General features: G+C 48.7%; 1 protein-coding gene across 1 annotated transcript in view; it reads right to left on the bottom strand.

Moving 5' to 3' along the window:
• Positions 1-1662: 1662 nt before the first annotated feature.
• LOC149365769 (A disintegrin and metalloproteinase with thrombospondin motifs adt-1-like) overlaps positions 1663-20141 on the bottom strand; it is a 58647-nt gene continuing 40168 nt past the window's right edge. Inside the window, exons 12-18 of the mRNA XM_089544012.1 lie at positions 19969-20110; positions 18840-18971; positions 17405-17564; positions 16732-16827; positions 15744-15965; positions 3137-3248; positions 1663-2197 (exon numbers count right to left, since the gene is read on the bottom strand). Of these exons, the coding sequence (XP_089400138.1) occupies positions 1758-2197; positions 3137-3248; positions 15744-15965; positions 16732-16827; positions 17405-17564; positions 18840-18971; positions 19969-20110 (1304 nt within the window). The 3' untranslated portion in view covers positions 1663-1757. The remainder of the gene's footprint in view (positions 2198-3136; positions 3249-15743; positions 15966-16731; positions 16828-17404; positions 17565-18839; positions 18972-19968; positions 20111-20141) is intronic.

Below are 20141 nucleotides of genomic sequence, written 5' to 3'. Positions count from 1 at the left end.
GACCATGGGAGTGTAGAAAGTATGCGCGCTGTTGAATTCCCTGACAGTTGCACGGGGTGATCATGCCCATGAATAATTGGTGGACTCTAGTCCTTCGAATTCGCGTGGCTCTTGCCTAGACATTGCCTTAAATTGTCTTCCGAGAAAATTTCTTTAAAATGTTTGTACCAAGTGACCTTCCCCCAGCCTTTCGTATACAAGTCATTTCATCTCAAAGGTTAAAGGTCAATGTCAAGGGTCAAAGGTCAAGTTTTCAGAAGCCTATCGGCTTTTTAGGATTGCTTGTGAAGCAGTCCTTTCGCACTAAAATGTTTTAGAAGCTTCAGTTCAATGCCCTAGTTTGGACATGTACAGTCTTTGTCAAAAGTAACCAGGCTGCATTGTTTGCTTCCAGCATGTATAGTGGAGCCCTTGTGTCTTTCCTAAACATCAAAAGTTGTTGGAAGGTAAGAAGACCCCCAGTCTTAACAACCATTTCAGCTTCCGGGAAGCTGTAAGGGCTCCACTGTACGAACTAGAAGCAAACCATGCAGCCTGGTTACTTTTGACAAAGACTGTACATCCTTGGCACAGTTGGTACGGATTGCGGTTTCGAAGGAAGAAAGAATACATTATATTGAGCTATCCACAAAGTATCCAGACACACCTATGCCAAGACTTCCTGAGCTGGGTAAACTTAGCCTGTAAGAGGCACGTTATGGAGGCCGGTGAGGGTGTCAGTACGGGCTTGAGATATGAGAGGGGACAAGGGGCTTAATGAGACTTCACAGGATGCTTCCCCCCGCGATACTTCATCTCAAGACGTCCTGTTAGTTGCTGGTAAGGAATAGCTCCGCATATCTGCGAACTACGCCTTTAACCTGATCCTCCAGACGTAACACTAAGTATTACATGATTTTCTGTGTTTTCCGTTCTTTTGTCCAGTAATTCCCAAGAGCCGAAATGCTTAATAAAAATGCCCCAATAGGAGCTTGCCCCTGCTGAAGCCGACCGCGCCATTTTTGAAGTTTCAGGTGCATTTCAACAGTTAGGAGAGCCGTTTGCGCTTGCTCTCTTTGTCACAGGAGGACAGGCGCTGCAGTAAAACGTCGAGGCATTCACAGTGGATCATCTCCAGGCGGCATGGTCTCATAAAACGCTTCAACAGTGAACTCTCAAACGCATTGCTGTTCGTCTTCTTTGTCGAATCAGAGTCATGAGCGCTTCAAAGCAAGGTTGAGTCTCCAGATAATCACTGCTGTGGAACTACGGCCAAGAACGAATTTCCAGCAAGGAAGTGTACGTACAACTCGCGCAATACAATGCATCTGCTTGTTGGCCGGTTTAAGGAGTCAGCCCATGGGTTGAGTCACTTCGGCCCCTACGTTTCATTATGATGAAGACGACGGTTTGGCACGCGCAAAAAGAAACTTTGGCTTGGTACTCGGAGGAGTTCCTCCATAAACGTTACTGAGATGCACAATCAATGAGAAATTATTCCAGAATGAGATTTCTGCTCCTTTACGGTGTGCAGTGCTGCAACATGTCTCTCAGTCTTTGCATTGAATTGCAAGCTATTCTCGACAACTGGAGAGTGTGAATTGATGGCCGGAGACTATTCTGGCAGAATCTGGGGGACTCGAGGGATACCCACGAGTACTTCATGCTGTTTTAGTAGCAAGACAATCGTCCGCTCACCGCGTAGCAGGACTGCCTACGCCACCAGCCATGACTGATTGAGAGTCGTTAAAATCTTCTTTAGCTGCTGTCGGGTAGCGTCATCTAGGCTTGTCCGCTGGCAGCGTGACGTAGTCCTTGTCTGCGTACTCCTGGTCTTCCGATTCGTCCAAGCTCAGGTCCACTCGCGTCGTCTGCACAACACCCACGGGCTGCGAAGTGTCTTCGTTGTAGACAAACGCGGCGTCGTAGACGGGGGACGGAAGCGCCCGCAGTGACGACAGGGGCCGGGCGTTCTGGAAGCGCGGCTCGACGTCCACGTCCTGGAGTAGCCACAGCGAGCGTCCCTTGGAAGAGGCCGTCTTGGACGGTTCCGGTTGGCACACGTGGTTCTGGCAGTAGAAGTCCCGGCGACCGTCGTTGTGGCACCAGGAGCCGTCTGGGAAGAAGGATCCTCCCAGGTCGTTGAGTTCAGTTCGCGGAGTGTACCAGGGACCGTCGGTAATCTTGCAGTAGATGGCGCACGCCTGCCATGGCCGAGCTGCAAGGAGAAAGGGCGGAGGGGTAAAAAGATCACAGGACGGTTACCACTTTGGAACGCGAGAATTAGATACAGCTGTTCGCGATAGCAGTGAATATAATATTGGTTATTTGTTATTTGTCTTTTCAGGTGCAGTGTGCGTGCCATCACTGTAAGCTGTCACTATTGACTTCACTATGTTCGGTCCGCTCAGCGTGAGGAGTTGTCATGGCGCGCTGCAGTGACGTCATGCGTGAACTCCATGCATGCTTCCCGATGATTGTGGCGCGGTGTTATGTCAACGAGGCCAGTGCCGTAGAACAATAAAACGCGCCCTAATAGCTATTGCTGTAAAACACGACATAAGAAACATCAGAGCCGTTACTAAAGTGTCCTGAATTCAACAAAGCACATTTTTATCTAGAAAAAGGTCACCTTTATGAGGAACCGCACGGGAAAAGTACGTTAGTGGTCATTTACAGAGCCATAGAAAAAGGTCGAATTTATTTTGGTGTTCACAAACTCGTACGCTCACTTAAGGAGGGATGCCGCAAATAAAACGGCCACTTTATTCAAAGTTCTTGATTTTTCAGTTTTTTTCATAACCCTAGTGTCCTCAGCTGTCTCGGGACATAAAACTTTTAGCCAAGGATTTTGAAAATGAAGTTTTTTTGATATGTGGTGGTGAAAAACTCTCAGCGAATCGCGCTTCTGATGGCCGCGGAGCACCGAAACCGTTTGCAGGAACAACGGAGCACCGGAACGTGTCTGGAGCGGTATAGTACGATTCAGAGAGAGGATACACAGATCGGCGCTGTCCTGTGCATATGTGTCGTCATGCTGCGCTGTAAACACACTGCTAACAAACTGCTGGCTACAACACCATTTTCTCACTGGAGCAGTCCTGACTCTGCAGTCCTGACTCTGCCTTAAATGCATCAGTAGTGCTGTCGAACTTACACGGGTTGTGGCGAACTTGGGCTCCTTTCGAGGATAGGTCCCGGACGAGGGTCTTCCACTCGGAGCACTTTCGAGTAGCGTAGGCCACGGGGTTTTCACGACGGGGGCAGATCTGCGCAAAGATTTCGGTAGTTCATTTGCTGCGGAGCTGTCACTGCTATGGCTGCAATGGTTATTAGCGCATATTTTTATGCAAAGCATATTACTAGAGCTACACTTCAGCCCGTCGAGCGCGGCGGTGGAGCTACCATTGACCTTGAGCGTGACCACGTGACACCACGTGACAACATGACGTCACAGCAGAGGAGATATGGGCTGCCGGTTCGCGCGGTCGGCCGCGGCGGTGGAGACTCCACATCAGAGGCGCGGCGGCTGACCACGTGACGCTACAGCAGCGGTATAAAGCTGAGCTTGCCTCGCTCTCCGGGCACTTACGAGGCGGCCAGGTGTTGGGATGCCGCCTAGAAGCAGGGCTGATTTGAACGAGAAGCGAAAGCTTCAGCGTTACACAGAGACCGATGAAGAGCGGGATGAACGTCAACCAAGGAAAGCCATGTATTACCAAGCCTAGCCATCAATATGCTTCGCATCTGACTAGGCTTAACCTTAGCTAAGCCTCAGCGATTTTTTTTCCATTACTCATTGCCCAAGATAGAGGGGGCGCTTATTCATTCATGCTTGTTATTCATTCCGCAAGAGAGGAAGCTGAGTGCCCAGCTACGCTCTAAACATGAATACATCACTATATGGGGGGGAGTAAGCTGTCCTCTGGCGCACTTCCTTTTAAAAAAAGGAGTTCACCAGAGCAAAGATTACTCCCTTTTTACTCCTTTCTGTTTAGTGTGTATGTCCCTGGTTTGCTAGTGGTCCCCAGAACAGTCCCCGTCACGTCTGGTCCTGGAAATTATGTGATTGACGACGCGTTTTATTTCCTTCAGAGGCTTAGTAATGTTAGCGCATTATTAACTATATAAAATTACAAACAATTGCTTAAATTATTGAACACGCAGCCTAACAGTACAGAAAAAGGCCACATAGTGCTGTCTGGGCGGCCGCTCCAGGCGTCGAGGAAAAGCTTTCATTTGGTCCATTCGATGCACGATCAAAATACATGCCTGCGCAAAGACAGGACGGACGAAGCGACACAAAGAATAGTCACAGCTCTGTGTGTTACCTCCCCAGCCTCGCCTCCAACTTCCCCAGCCTCGCTCCCGATCCCTCAAACCGGTAGTTTTCATGCGTTAAAGCATCTATTCGGCGGCCTTTTGTGACCTATGAAATGCGAAGGCACGGCTGTCAAACCTTGGCTTCCGTGAAGACAGACAAAAGAAACAGTCGAAGGAAATCTATAGCGAAACCTCGCAAGCATTCAGCCGCCGTAAGGATGTTAAGAAAAATGAACATGCGCCCGCTGAGCGTGATAAAGTGCTGTTGGCGGGCACAATCGATGCACCTGCGTCCAAAGGCGCGTTCACGGAAGTCTTCGCTTGCAGAAGGCGCGACGCCATTGGCTCTGCGAGCCTCCTTGAAGAAGTACAGGGTGGGCAGGCGAGCCCGAAGGTCGGACAGTTGAGATGATGCCTTTTGTGCGAAAACGAGCTCACAATCGAAGTTCAATGCTCAGTTGATTCGAGCTCTCTTTCCGTCAGATTCTTAACTATACCCTTAACCTCACGAAGCGAATAATAAACGCAAAAAACATAAGCTGTCCTGCCAAACGCAAAGATGAAACTTCTTTGTGCGCATTCCTCCCGATTGTGTGCGCTCTGGTATTCGCGTGGCGCCCTAGAACGACGCGAAGCCCGGTATTTACGGCCTTGTCTCGAGATGCTGTATATAGCCGCCGTTATGATACCGCAACAAAGGCTCCGTTCGTGACAAAAGATTTTTCCAATTCCGGAGCGATTGAAACTTTCACACACGCGACGGAGATGCTGCCCGCGATCACGCAGTCGTCTCTGGTTGAATGGCTTGTAGGGTCTGCACAAAGTGCTAAGGTATTACTGCGGCAAGCACTGAAAGTTCGATTTAGTTATCCAATTGTTACTGATGAAGTGGCAGAGAAATAACGGTGATGAGAATGATAAGAACAAAAGTGATACCCCAGGAACACATTATTGTATTCCAAGCCGGCTATGACAATTTTGCAGAGTGCCACAGTTGAAGGAAACCAAATCGTTTGAGACTCACGCAACACCTACGAGGCAAAGATATGTGTGAAGATAGGAGACGTAAGGTCAGAAAGGTTATGGCAGAATGGATTTGGAAAATGTTGCTCAATTTCTTACTGAAGGGTTTGCGAGAAGGGATCCCTGTACGTTGCCATATTGCTCGGTGGGCTATTGTCCGCACCCGGAGCCAGCACGATGAAAGCGGCAGCGGGACCGGTTCGCAACAATCCATAGAGAAGGTGTTTTAAAAAATACAATCCAGAGTTTATAAGTAGGATTGGATAAGATGCATCCAAAGCTTAAGGAACAATACCTGTCGTATATATACGCGAGGCCAACCATACTCTATGGTGGATTATGCTAATTAAATCTGTAATGTCCAGGTGGGAACCATGGAAACAAACTTCAAAATTTCAATAGAACCAAACTTTCAGTGGAACCAAACCTACACGAAAACCCGAGCTTGGGAAACCAAACATAAAGTGAAACCCAATCTTCACTAGAGTTTAACCTTCCGTGGGGCCAAGCCTAAGCCATCGTGGTGGCTCACTGGCTATGGTGCTCGGCTGCTGATCCGAAAGACGTGGGTTGCTAGAGGACACTGTACTGTGCAATGTCAGTGCACGTTAAAGAACTCCAGATGGTCTAAATTATCTGCTGCCTTACACTACGGCGTCCCTAATAGCCTGATTTGTTTTGGGATGTTAAACCCCATGAAATGAAACCAGTATTTAAGTCGAACCAAAACTTTAGAGGAAACCCACCTTCAGAAGAAAAAACATTCACTGGAAGGATTGGTCCTGAAGAAGCAGCGAAGTAGGCCTAACGAAGATCTGGTGCGCAGTGAACGATGCGCACCTTCTGCGGGAAGACGATGCGCACCTTCTGCGCAAGAAGATGCGCAGTGGACCGAACCGTCTTTAGGGCTACTGCGTCGGCACTGAAACGTCGTGTTTCCTCTCACGAGACATTTGGACGTGGTTTTAAGTCCTTTTCGTTTTTAGCTCGGCACCCGACCAGACAAACCTCTGTCGAACTATACAAATTAATACACTTTTTCGTGCATGGTTTCGTAAAAAGGCGGAGCACGAGGACAGTACAAAAGGAAAACAGGCGAAGAATGCGTTTGACATTTATGCCGATATGTTTACGTTCTAGCTATGAGTTGAAACATGAAGGCACCTACTCAATTCAATTCAATTCAGTTATGTTCAACTCGAGGTTGAAGGCCCCCAGGCGAAAAAGCTGTTCTACGACAGCTTGAAAGGTGCCTGGGGGCCCATACAAGGCAGCAGTGGTTACAGACTAAATTACAGTGTGAGTACACATCTTCAAACAATCATTCGAACAACTATAGAGTACAATAATTAGCAAACAATCGTTGTTAATGAGAATTTCAGGTGATTGGCGTTGTGCCTCAATTCTTCCTGAACATCAGAAAACATAGCGGAATTCACATATGTCAGTCGTACTCTGATACAAAGTTAGCATTATTATTGTGCACAGGTTGTTTAGTGGGTTACAAAATGTTGTCGCAGTTGTTTTTTACTGTAGGTCTCGAAATATACATCCTTCTTTTCATAATCGTTGAGAAGAAATGGAAGCAGGTACTGTAGGGACTGACAGAGATAATCGGTACGCCAGTGTGGTACAAACCATTTGTCACAACTGCGAGTACGACCATCGCTTTTTTGTTTACGTAAACTTGCGGTACTCTTTAAAAACGTTTGAAGGGCATTATTTGCGTAAAAGAAAGTATGCAGTAAGCGAAATTCTAGATAATGTTTTGCTTTTAATATTTTATACTTCACAAACAATTTTTCTGTCGGATGGTAGTACGATACATTAGCAATATTACGAAGAGCTTTTTTTTGTAGAAGGAAAATTGCGTCAATGTTACTGATCGTTGTTGTACCCCAAACAAGCGCGCAATAGTTTAAATGTGATGTGAATAATGCGTGGTAAATGTGAACTTTTATTTTTCCGGGAGATAATGTCGGCATCTGGCAAGTGCTCCCGCAGCCGATGATAGTGATTTGCGCTAGAAATCGATGTGGTGTGTCCATTTCATACCAGACGAGAATGTCCCTCCTAAGATACTATGTTGGTTGACAAGTTCAATAGTAGCAGTACCGAGTGTTAAAAGACGATGCATTGTAGCCTGTTTGCCAGTTGGTTTAAAAATTATGGCTTTCGATTTTTTTGCGTTAATCTTAAGACCGTTGGCATTGGACCAGTTGATTATCTTTGTCATCTCAGTTTCTGCTTTAGCAATCCCTTCTTGTATGTCCCGACCCCCAAGAAAAACAGGCACACAACGCCCGCAACCAGTAGAAAGTAGCAATCCTAAAGATGTTTAGACTTGGCTTCTTCCTGTTTCACATTATGCATTCAGAGCAAAAAGGCAGGGAGGGAAATGAGAGGTACGTATACGCGCTCCGATTGGATGCCTTGTTAGTTCCTTCTTTGTCCCGCGTCTCACCTTCGTTACGGGGAACTCTTATTCCGACTAACGCATTTATTTTTATACCTTAAACGAAAGTTCGCGTGTTGTCGCCGCAAAATTATTTACGGCGGCGAACGGAGCATCGGTCGTGCAGAGAACGGAGGAGGTGCAGTGAAAAGTAAGAATGTTTCTGCGAAACGCGCACGCTTCTTTCCCGAGCGACATGCGTCCGACGCGTGTATTTGTCGCCCGAGTCTCTGCCGTCCTTAAAATTTACGACCACCCGGTAAACGCCCTAGCTGAGCCATGACGTGTATAACACTATGTCCCCTACGCGCGATCAGTCAATGGACCCCGTGTTTGTTAGCAACGTCGCGCTTCAAACACGACGAACGCATCTAATTAAGCCAACATGGTGGCCATTAACGCTCCGGGATCGACGCGCTCTTTTGCGCTGGCAGCGCTGGGGGAAAAAAAAAAAACAACGCGGAAAGAAGCAGCGATTAATGAGGAAAGAACGTCGCTACAAAACACGGTTTGCGTAGGCGGGAAGGTTACGAGAAAAAAAAATCGACTGTACGTTAACCATTGTGGCAATATATAAATTGAAGCGACAGCTGAGGCGGTGCAAAATGCGATTAAACACGCTACGCACGGCTACGCATGGTCGCTTATCCATCCATTAATCCATATTCATCCATGTAGAACATAAAGTGTTAGGATCAACCACTGACTTTCATTTTGACAAATCTGCATGACGCGTTGTCTGACTGCATGCGTGACGTCCCTGCTTTCTACCATTCAGCGTGGCGCGCCGTCATGACGACGAGAGGGACGTCGCCTCATACTGGCCAATCAGCGTTATGCGTTGTTATGACGTCGTACTGGTGTGATTCTATTCTGATCAATCAGCGTGGCTTGGTGAACCTGGTGTGTTACGACGACGACACCAGCGCCGCATCAAGAGGCAAAGTCGTCTTAACAAATCTCGCTGTAAAAGAAAACCAGCACTTTTCTTTTGTGACTGTTGAGAAACAGAGGGTTGCAACTGATCATTTCATTTAAGAAGAGGCCACGCTACTGAAACTACGATGGCGTTTAACTGTACGCGCAGGAATTGCATATATTAAAAATGACAAAGAGTGCAACAAATGCCGTGGTCAAGGTCCAGAGCTTCCCTTTATTTCTTTCTGATCGCAATGGCATCTCTGTCAGGAAAGTTTGCTGTGGTTCAATGCGTTATTGGCTGGTGTGAAGTAATGCCGTCACTTAACGACTATCACTGCCAGTTACATCACCCCGAGAGACGGCAGAGAGCCCATGACTTTCTGGAAGTAATAGCAGCAGGTGTTTCTTCAACGCCGTATGTCGTAGCCGAAAACTCTCGCACTTGCTGGTCGACGGCAATGCCAACCAAGCGAGATCACGATTGCACCATGTGTGTCGAGGTGCTGCAGTCAGCTGTGATGCGCGGTCCGCTGTAACGTCATTTAGTGTGTACGTGTAAAGGGGGGGGGGGGGGGGGGAGGGGTATGTAAACAAGTTATCGCACTGCCCCTTCGTTGTCCGTGTATGTGGAGAAGCTAAGGTTTTATCTTTTGCCTTTCATGACTACTCTAGGTGTGGGGTGGCAAATCGATTGTTCTGGTTAATCGCTCTGCAGCGCTTCATTAGGATTCCTCACCGCACGCCTGCGACACAAGAGCCGACCAACACGCATCGCTTTTGCCAAAAGTAACCATGCAACATGGTCTGTTTCTCAGCCACGTAGCGGATCCCTTATGGCCCCCCTTGAGCTCTACATCTGTGTAAGGGAAGAAGAACACTTCTCCTCGTAGAAAAAGGCTACACTGTACGGCTGAGATGCAAACTCCGTGGCCTGGTTACTTTGGACAAAGACGGTAAAACTGTGATTCGGTAGCGCAGACATACATTTATACAAAAGTGTCCAAGTATGAGATACTTTGTACAGTGATGGGCTTATCAGGTGCGCTGTGTGAAAAACGAGTGCTGGTAGTACGTGTCTCCCTCTCTGGAGCTTGTCTGACGCACCACAAATTAAGGTGGTCTTGCGATCGATTTTGCAAGATCCCCTTAGTTTGGGTCCCAGCGAACAGTTTACATATTAGTGATGCACCTTCAACCGCACCTGTGATTGCAGCGTCTTCTACCGGCCGAGCAGTGAAACGTCGCCGGAAGAAATAAAAAAAAATGACAGGATGAGCATGAAACCTGACGGGAGAAATAAAAGATTGTCCTTGACGATAACTTCGATGCTTTTACTGTAAGGAATTTTTTTTCCCTCTAAGCTGAGGCCTCACACATGCCACAGAACTTTCGATGAGGAGAGTAGGGGGCCTCCTACATCGGTGGAAATAAAGTTTTAATCATCATCGTCATCATCTGGTCGCTGACGTCCAGTGGGCTTCGCGTACTGCGTCCCCACCTATACTGCATACCTTAAACCGTCGTCCAGGAGTACCACGAACCACCCTGCAAGCTCAGTTTTGTCCTCCACGAATTTTTCATTTCATCGCACGCATGCCCAGCGCTGTCTGCGATAACCCACAAAACTCGAACCACGGTGGGCGGCATCGGGGCGCACCTCAACAAGAAATACTAGCGGCCGTTGTAAAGACTCCAATCCCAACGGTATCGGCGCCTCGTCATCTTCATTAGAGGCCCATTTTCTCGCGATTCGGATACCGCCGCTCAAGGGGTATTCTTTCGGGCTAACTTTTTTCTGCTCCGCGCGGCCAAGCTGGCCGGCTCCCCCGCGCAGGTGGTAAAAGGACGACAAAAAAAAACAAAAAACGGAGAGAACATAAGAAAAAAAAAGAAAACACAACTGCGCATGCGCTGAGCCCTTCCGTACCGGCCTGAGCTTTCTCATTGTACCGCCCCTAATAGGTGGTATGGCCTCGGCTTCTTGTGTATAACGAGGAGGAATAACCAAGAATTCCGTTACAAGGTGGCGGCGCGCGCTTTGGGGTACCGCGCCGGCGCCCTTTCTAGTCCAGCCGTTTCCTTACCGGCAGTCCATAGAAAGCGGCAGCGCGTTTGTGCCCCATTATAATAATTCGCAGCGGCAGAACACGTGCTCCTTTCTCTGCCGGGTCTGGTTTTCCGCGTGTGACGTCACCGGCGGCTTTAGTTGTCGCTTTCCTTTGTCTATACCGGGAACGTGTCCGAGGGGCGCCAGACACTGTGTCGAGCAAGGCAGCGCCGATTCTAGGGAAGACATCAGCAGGCCTTTTCGGGAAGGACGCGAACGCCTCAGGCAAGCTGCTGGCCTGGACATTGTGCTGTCTTCTTCGGTCGCGACCTGTCATGGGAGGCGTAGTGTCATTTTGCAGGTTTCCGGTGGACTCTGGGCAAGCGTGCCTCCTGGCTTGCCGTTTACGCGGATACGTTTAGAGGGCGTTCCTTCGTTTAAGGATAGCAGTCTTCCAAGGTGGGACACATGCCCTGGATGAGACAGGAAGTGGACGCCTTCTTTTAAGGCTGAACGTGCGTGTTGTTCCTGCTGACTGCAGTTCTTCGAGACAGGTCCACTGCAGAGGGTGTCCAACTCTTTCGGAAACTTTCTTGTACAAGGTGAAGCGAATATGCCAGAGTGTCTAACGCGCATTTATAAGGGTACCCAAAAATCTAAATGGCTAATGAAAGAGCAAGATGTACTCGCAACGTGTTTGAACCCGGAAGGCTTCAAAAGCCTTTCCTTTAGGCATACCATTTTGCCCTTTTCTTTCTGCCCTGTAATGAAGAACATGGTGGTGGTGGTGAAAAACTTTAATACTCAGAGAGAGTTTGGGGGTCAGAAAACCCCGCTGCATGGTCGGTATCCTTAGTCCGGGACACCGCACGATGAGGCCCCGTCTCGCGCCCGCTTTACTAGAGCCCTTTGGGACTCCAGTGTGGAGCAGTTGAGGAGGGCAGTCTCCCATGTCTCTCGGGTGGAGGCGGGGGAAGGGGGGAGGTGAGGATTCTGAGTACATTGGTCAAGAGCGGTGGCCGTAAGAGCCAAGGACAAACGCGGTGATCACAATTTTCCTCAGAACTGACGAAAGAAAACGGAAGAAGCGATGATCACGCAGCTGCTACGAGCGAGCGATGTCCTGCGAAAAGTGTAGACGCGTTTTACAGCGAGAACTGTTATACGGAACTCTGCCCGGCGGATTCAGCCGCGTAACGTGGACAGTCAACATCCGGCCACGTGACCAGCGCCGTCCGCGTGCCCACGCGCGACCGTGCGCCCGTTGCGATCATTGTAGAACTCAGTTTGCCAGGAAGCCTGTAGCCTTAAACTTCACTTTAGGTCCTAGACACAAAAGGCAACCAAGAGCACGGCGAAAGCCCTAGCTCCTTCTAGTGCGTTACGTCAGAACAGCATTAATACTTCATAATATTTTTCCTCGAGTCGTCTTGCTCATGAATTTTCAGCTCGTGTCTGGCTTTCTTTTTTTTTTTTTTGTGCGTAACACCAAGATGCGAATCTTACACTCTGCGACCTATCACGCACGAGGGTACGTCCCATGTTCCGAAAGGCGCAACAACTTCGAACTGTGTCCGCAAAGAAAGCATATACAGCTGAACGTTAACTCTATGAAAGGCTTACATGTGCTCAGAAAAAGTCCGCGCAACAACCGAAATGAGGTGCGAATTCACGTACACATACCCGAGCGCTAAATACCAATTGTATGCGTTTATTTCATTGAGTTGCATCCAGCCACAGGTTGCCTTTACTCTTCCACTGTCCTTTTCCTCAGAGTCGCTACACTCAACTGCAAGCTACCATCACTTTTCCGGACTTTATTTCGCGCCCGCAGGGCTCGATTTAAGCACGAAAACATTCGTAACTAGATTGTCCGCTTTTGGTACAAAGCCCGTGCAAACCAGGTGTACAACCGGCACCTATAGGTTATTGACACACGCCCATTGCTTCAGAATCTGTACTATAGACCAATTAAAAAATACACCCATCATCGCCACATCATTTTTCATTCCGAGAACAAGTTGTCACCTCAGTCTGAAAACGTGCCCTGAGTAGTGTACTTAAGGGCTGTAGGAGCAAAACAGATCTGCCATTTATCAGTCACGAAAAGGCTATTCGTCCCTGTTTTTGCCATAGTATCATTATTTTCTTGCCTGCCGGGCCGTTCAGCCAGCCGCACACTGTCATTGCTGCGTGTGAGACATGTTTAACATGCTTGCGCAAAAATTTATAATTTTGGAAGACTGTAATTTACTGCTGTAGACATAGTCAACGTAATGTTCCATTACTCCGATCTGTAGCCAAACCTTTCATTTAAACTCTTTTCATCGTTTGAATCCAGCAATTAAGTCTTACATAGAAAATCAATGGAGAACGCTTTTGACGACAGCAAAAAGGTTAGCATCAAGAAAATGAAAGCCTGTCGACGGGAGATGTGCGGATATATTGATGGGCGTTACTGCATTCGTTATGGAAATCTTTGAGGCTCTTGTGTCTTAGGAAAACCCCAGAGTCCTTAAAGCATAATAGTTTCTTTAAGCTTTTAAATTCCGTGGACTCTATGCCGGAAATGACAGTAATAAACTCTCTTTTCCGTCGCTTCGCGCGAGACCCTGAGGCGAGACCTCGAGGCGAGGCTGCCTCGGCTGGGCATTGTTCCTCACACTCTTGTTTCATCGCCTTCAACTCATTACGAACACGGTTAATAAACAAGGGCCGTCGCGCGGTGAATGGCACGTCATATGGAGCGTGGGATACTCGCCCGATAGTGCCTGATTAGCGCGGAAGGCTACGGACATGCATCCGTTCCGGGAAAGCGCGGCTGCGGCGCGCCCGCGCAGACGCTTTTCCCGGCACCCGATCCTTGTTTAGGTCTAACTATACATCAGTGCAACGAGCGCCTTCTTGTGTTCCTCGGGGCTGCGTGTCCGGTTAAGACCGTAAATATCTACATGCGAGGCTTCCGAAGAGAAGTGCGTTTCGGCAGGCCTATACAACCCTCTGTATACGCCGCTGCGAGATTTCCTTCCCTTCGAGATAATTGATTGATGGTTGTTTACGCACTTCGAGGAAATAGCGTGGACTACAAGTCGAGACGCAGTGGAGGACTCTGCAGTAATTTCGAGGACCTGGGATTCCTCAACGCGCATTTGCAGTTTCAGTGTCCGGCCGCTTTCGTGATTGGACGCCATCGAAACGATGTCGCCGTGGCCGTTCCCAAGCCGGTGATCCCGGGCTCTCTAGATCTTTACGTGCGCTGCATGTGTGCGACGTGTTTTCCGGTTCATATTTTGGCACTGTACCTTCTTACAGAGTAAGGAACGGGTTCGTGGCCTCCCTTACCACCTCCATTTTAAATAAAGGCGTTGCCGAACTTATGACCTCTTAGTTTACTCCTGTTACGACAGAGTTAGCCAAGGATTGTTCACAAAGTCTGAAATTCATTACGGTCATGCAAGCTAACTTTCCTATCAGCGGCTTGCACAGGCTTTCTTTTTCGCCTTTAATCAATGGCTCGGAAACTTGCGGGCCACCCCTGCTTCCAATGCATGGTATAGTTATTTTTTTGGCAATACAATGTGAAAACTCTGTGGGTAAAGAGCGGAGTTGGAGCGATAGTGGGCAGACATTCTATCTTGCGAGCAGAAGTGTCCACTCAAAGCTAGAAAACTGCGACAAAAAAAAAAAGAAACCAAAGAAAGAAACCACCAGGAGATCTCTCTTGCACCCTGGCGAATCCCCCGCCGTGGGTATGTGCCATTATGCCTGAGGACATCATCATCATCATCATCATCATCATGGTCTCTCTTGAGAGAAATTTCACTAACGACACGAATTCAAACCCCTTTTCACGGACATGTAACTAGAAGAAGCAAGGTAAGGCTTTTGTGCGCCCCATGTTTCCATGCCATCATATCGTGCTAAAATCTGCAGAAAGATACTGAAAACTACGCAGAAGTCCATAGGCTGTACACCTCACAACAGGAACTAATGATATAAAGTTGAAGTGCACAACCAGACGAGGACGGTGAAAGGTTTGGTTTGGTTTGGTTTACTGGAGTTTAACGTCCCAAAGCAACTCAGTCTCTCAGGGACGCCCTAGTGAAGGGCTCCAGAAATTTCGACCACCTAGGGTTCTTTAACGTGCACTGATATCGCACAGCACACAGGCCTCTAGAATTTCGCCTCCATCGAAATTAAGCCGCCGCGGCCGGGATCGAACCCGCGTCTTTCGGGTCAGCAGCCGAGCGCCGTAACCACTGAGCCACCGCGGCGGGGCGACGGTGAAAGAGACGATAGACCAATGAGCGCTATTTTTTTTAACTAATGAGGAAGTAATAAGGTGGAATCGCTTTGCAGAAGGATAAATATAACGCTTGCAGACATCCCTATGATTTGTGCTCAAGGCCCAACGGCTGTTCTGGTCACCTATGTTCGTGATGGATTACGAGCAGGCGACCATAGCTTGAACTCTAAGACGCGTGGTAAAAGAAGGGGGCGTTAATGAGTGCAGCGTAAGCCAGCACTGGCGTTCAGATTTGTAGCGCGAGCACTTGGGCGTTCCATTGGCTTGCCCAAGCATGCAGGTCGCCCCGAAAATTCCGAACTCACAACCTGAGCAGTGGAACGCCGTGCTGTCCAGCTTAAGCCCAGAGGAACAAAGACAGCTGGTTCAGCCGGGGCAGCAAGCAACTAAGACAGTAGAATCCTTTGACTATGGCCCCTCCCCGTTCGGGGGAGGCAAAACTCTTTACCGAATAAAGCGTTTACCATCGCCACAGCAAATGGGTCTTCTTCACTGGGGCTGCAGTGGGGAAGACGTCCAGTACTTAACACCTATACTGAGATCGTGTGCATTAAGTTAATTAAGTTAAGTGAATAATTTCCTGTTGGAAGCAGCTCCGCAGCCGCCTATTCGCTCCGTCACTGCCCCGCGCTCGCCGCGGCTTTCCGTCTCCATGCGGCGCTGAACCCAAGCAGTATATGGGCACTCGCCTTGGAGTCGTCGCAGAGCCTCGTCCTCAGGGCGTCGCCCGAGCAGGTGGCCACCGTATTGCGCGGCTTGGGCCGATCGCAGCGCCGCCGGTCCCGGCTGAAGCCCCGGGCGTTGTCCAGACACCCGGAGTGGCACGTGTCCCGGCGCCACGGACCCCATCCGCCCAGCACCGTCTTCAGGGAACCGGACCGGGCTGGCGTGCATTGGCCGTGCAGACACCACTGGCAGCGACGGAAAGAACGGGGCTGTTTTCAACGCGCATAGGAGGCTCATGCTTACACGAAGCATTTAATCAGCATTCGGCCGCTACTGTGTCTCAGACTTGATAAGAAACATTCCAAAATAATCCGCCTGCGGGGAATCACGGACTTCAAACTGCGGCTATGATGGGCTGACCTGAATTACCTGAATTACTTCTGGAAGGAGTAAAGGCCCGCCTGCTTTTTTGGAGTGCTGACCCAGGGCCCACCCAACCTCCGTCATTCCTCTCATTTCTGCCGCAAGATTCAAGCTTATTACCGTAGAAATAAAGACGTACAGACTTTGCCAAAAGTAACCAGGCTGCATGGTTTGCTTCTTATTCGTTTAGCAGAGCTCTTACGACTTCCCTAAATATCAAAAAGTTCGTTGAGGGTGAGGACAGGCGTTCTCCTTACCATACAGATTTATAGCTTAAGGGCTGACATAATAGCTTTAATATACGATTGAGAAGCAAACCGTGCAGTCTGGTTACTTTAGGCAAAGACTGTACAAAAATCTTTTCCAGGGACTACTGCATCGCACCCGTTCCTGAGCATGCGCGTCGGCAGTCTGAACTAAAAAGTCAAAGTGCCTCAATGCAAAAGATCTTATATGTACTCTGATGAAATCCACAGAAGACAAGTGCTTCAAAATTATTCCAGACTGCGGAGTAGGCAAGTGAGGCACCAACGCGGAGTGCCACACATGTCACACTGTTGAGCAGCATATCTGTCGAAGCTCACACACGTTGTGGTCGCCGCAGTAGGTGCCGTCCAGAGCAGGTCCCGCCTTGTAGTAGCCCTGGCGGTTGCGCGTCTTGCAGATCACTTGTTCGCAGACATGCTGCGAAAAAGAGAGAAGGATTGGACAAACATCGTGTATGTGACACCAATGCCACCCAGCTGAAAAAGATGACAGTCTGATTTTATGGTTACGAGAGCAGATATATTTGTGGCATTTTTGAACATAAATCATTAACACTGACTCCTGCCGTTGCAAAATTAATGGCTTGGTCGCTAGAGCAAAATGGGTGCAGCAGTGACAAGGCCAGTTCTGTCCCCATTATCGAGACCATGCAGTGTTGTAGAAAGCGCTGTCTACGAAAAGAATATTCCTGTCGTATCGACAGGACAATAGACATTTCTGTGGTATTTTGAGACAGACCACGCTGTCATTTTTATCTGTAAAGTATGTCAACGAACACGCAAGCATGTATATACAGTTAATCCTCGTTATAACGAAGCTAAAGAGGCCGAGGGCCAGTGATTAGTTGTATCGTAGCTTCGTTATAGTCCGTGTTGACCGAGCTTCCAAGGGTAACCGTAATTTGCTTCGTTATATCCATTATTTTGTTATAAACCGTTTCGTTGTAACGAGGGTCGACTGTACACTGATGCCGTGCTTTTTTGCGGCAGCTTACGTTGATGAGACTAGCGTTGTACAGCTCTGCGTCGTGGTCCCGCAGAAATATCTTGCACTGGTCATGGGCGTCCCATTCCTGTCCAGGGAGGGTCTCGGGGCCTTCCGAGTCCGGCAGACCGGTCACTCCGTCGGGCCTGTTCGACAGGCACGTCCTGTCTCTGCGCGACCAGTAGTGTAGATGGACTCCGTGTTAAATCAACTCGTCGAGAGAAATCGGCATTTGAATTGCTCAGGGTGAGTACTCATGCGTCATCACGATTACCCGCGATGCAGGTTAATTCAAATAGGCCCATTAGTTGGTAACATCGTAATTCATGCCGCTCAGACAATACATCACGCAAAAGACTGGAACCAGGCGAATTTAATCTCAAGGACGAGGTAAAAATACGACTGAGATAAACAGATAATGTGACAACTGCTTGTGCTGGCCGCACGTTTCGCTTATAGTTGTCTGTATACGCCTGTGAGCAAAGAATTAACATTGAGCAGCCATACTGAGGACAAACGCAAGTTTCTTGGCCTGTGTTGGCTGTTCGCGCTATGCGCCTAGTCTTTCGTTCGATAAGTTCAGTCATCTTTGTGCACTGGGGACTATGAAAGTATTTTGCTGAACTGAAAAATAAAAATAAAACTGGCAGATCAGAAAAGGCATCATGGGAAATGGATAGGGACTGTTAAGAACACGACTGGAAATGACGCACAAACTGCGTTGGAGTTACATGGTTCATTCCATCTGAAGCATTCTAGATTGGTGCTCGACTGTCTCGAATTGACTTAAGAAATTGCTGCTCTTTTGGCGGAGGGGAGATAGTAAGTTACCAAGATATTGTTGGCAAAAAGTTTGTACCCCTTGAGCACTGGTTCACAAGGGTAACAAAGTGGATTCAAAGAGACGGAAAGCGTAGCAGGGGGCGGCAGAAAGTTAGATGGGCGGATCAGATTAAGAAATTTGCGGGAATATGGTGGCCACAACTGGCGAAGGACAGGGTTAATTGGAGAGACATGGGAGAGGCATTTGCCCTGCAGTGGGCATAGTCAGGCTGATGATGATTATGACTTATCTACCGTTCAACGTTATTTCGTGCGCAATACGTTGCGTTTATTACGCTATTCTAACTTGTTTTCTTACCGTGTACCGTGTTATCGGCACTGGTAGCGGAGTACCGGGAGCCCGTGCGCAGCCAATGCGCATGCGCAAATCATCATGACGGCGCCAGATGGCGCCAGGTACCTGGCATCTGCGCACGCGTCCGCAGCATCGGGACCAATCAGCGCGTGCTCACTGGCGGTGGGCGGGGACCCGGTACTTCGGTAACGGTAACACGGTACATGGTGTGCTAAAAAGTGTCTGATGACCAACGATGAACAGATGTTGCTTGCGGAATGACTACTAAGTCGGGCCCAGTTCCACATGCAGAGAACAGTATACGAACCCCATCTTGTGGACGACCAGGGCGCTGCAGGGTGACCACGTGGTCTCTCCCTTGGTGCCACGGCTGGGAGACATAATGAAGCCGTTGGACGGGCAGTCATTATGGGGCCAGCCGTCGTGCAGCATGCCCAAGCTGAGCGCCATGCATGAGACAAAAAAAGCAAGGACGACTTGTTAGCGCCACGTGAAGCGGTGCTCGCGTTACGTGTGTATAGTTTTTGCGCAGTCCCTATGAAAAAGACAGTACAGATCGTCTACAGATCACCATATGTCCAAAACTGTGAGAGCAGGACGGGGGCGGGAACAAAAATTGCGTGGACACTTTGGCAACTAAAGTGTTGAGAGGCGAAAGCCGAGGACACTGTGCCGGGACGACTTCCGGTGGATGTGACGTCACACCATTGCCGTGGCTATTTCGATACCCAAATTGTACATCTTTCGGGGATCTTAAGTGTTAATTACGCTTACTTACACATTTCCACATCTAATTTGACACAAATCTGAAGTTTTTCGACCATTCTGTGAAAATTTTCACTATGCCGTGACGACTTCCGGCGGATGTGACGTCACATTGTTTCCGTGGCTATGTCGATGTCCGCGCTACTTCGACGCAATTTCGACATTTTTGCGTACAATTAATTACCTGATTAACCTACAGTCATCAAACCTGGCTTCTAGGTTCATTTTTTCCACCTCTATCTGAAGCAACCATTGGTTTTCTTCTGTCTTTTTTAGTTCGCGAGTTAAACGCGTGTGGCACGCTTTGTTAACGGACGACAGCATGAGGCCTTAAAGGCTTTCGCCTTAAAAAGCGAAAACAGCATCGCGGGTGCAGTGGTATCCGTTTCGTTTGTTTTCTCCCACCATAGTCCTGTTTGATCAGTTTTAACTTCCCTTAAAGGGATCAACTAGCCAGCGAGAACGTTTTATGAACCCATGACGCCACCTCTGATGTCTGCCCAGCCATGGCTGATCATTAGGGACGTCATTACCTTTATTCATCTTCAGAGTGGTAAAATGATAAGAAGAACAATTTGAATACAACTAAAACTCTCTCATGAAACATTCGCAACCTGGACGAAAGTTCCTGTACCGGTTTGTAGAAGAACAAAGCCAGACGTGTGACTTACTTGTGTCCGATCTCGTGCGCCGCAACGTAGGCCGACGTCCAGCCGGCTGAAGCGTATGGCTTGCCCTTCTCGCTCGTGGTGCCGATCTCGGTGATTACACAGTTGTGGGCCCGGTGGCACACGCCTCCAACGGGGGCCAGCCCTGTCGGGATGCGAATTCTCCAGTTAAGTGC

The sequence above is a fragment of the Amblyomma mixtum genome, chromosome 1 (genome assembly GCF_055824585.1).
Source record: "Amblyomma mixtum isolate Tamu chromosome 1, ASM5582458v1, whole genome shotgun sequence".
NCBI classification, from domain to species: domain Eukaryota; kingdom Metazoa; phylum Arthropoda; class Arachnida; order Ixodida; family Ixodidae; genus Amblyomma; species Amblyomma mixtum.
The sequence above is the reverse complement of the archived record's forward strand: the minus strand, read 5'-3'. Positions and strand labels throughout refer to the sequence as shown.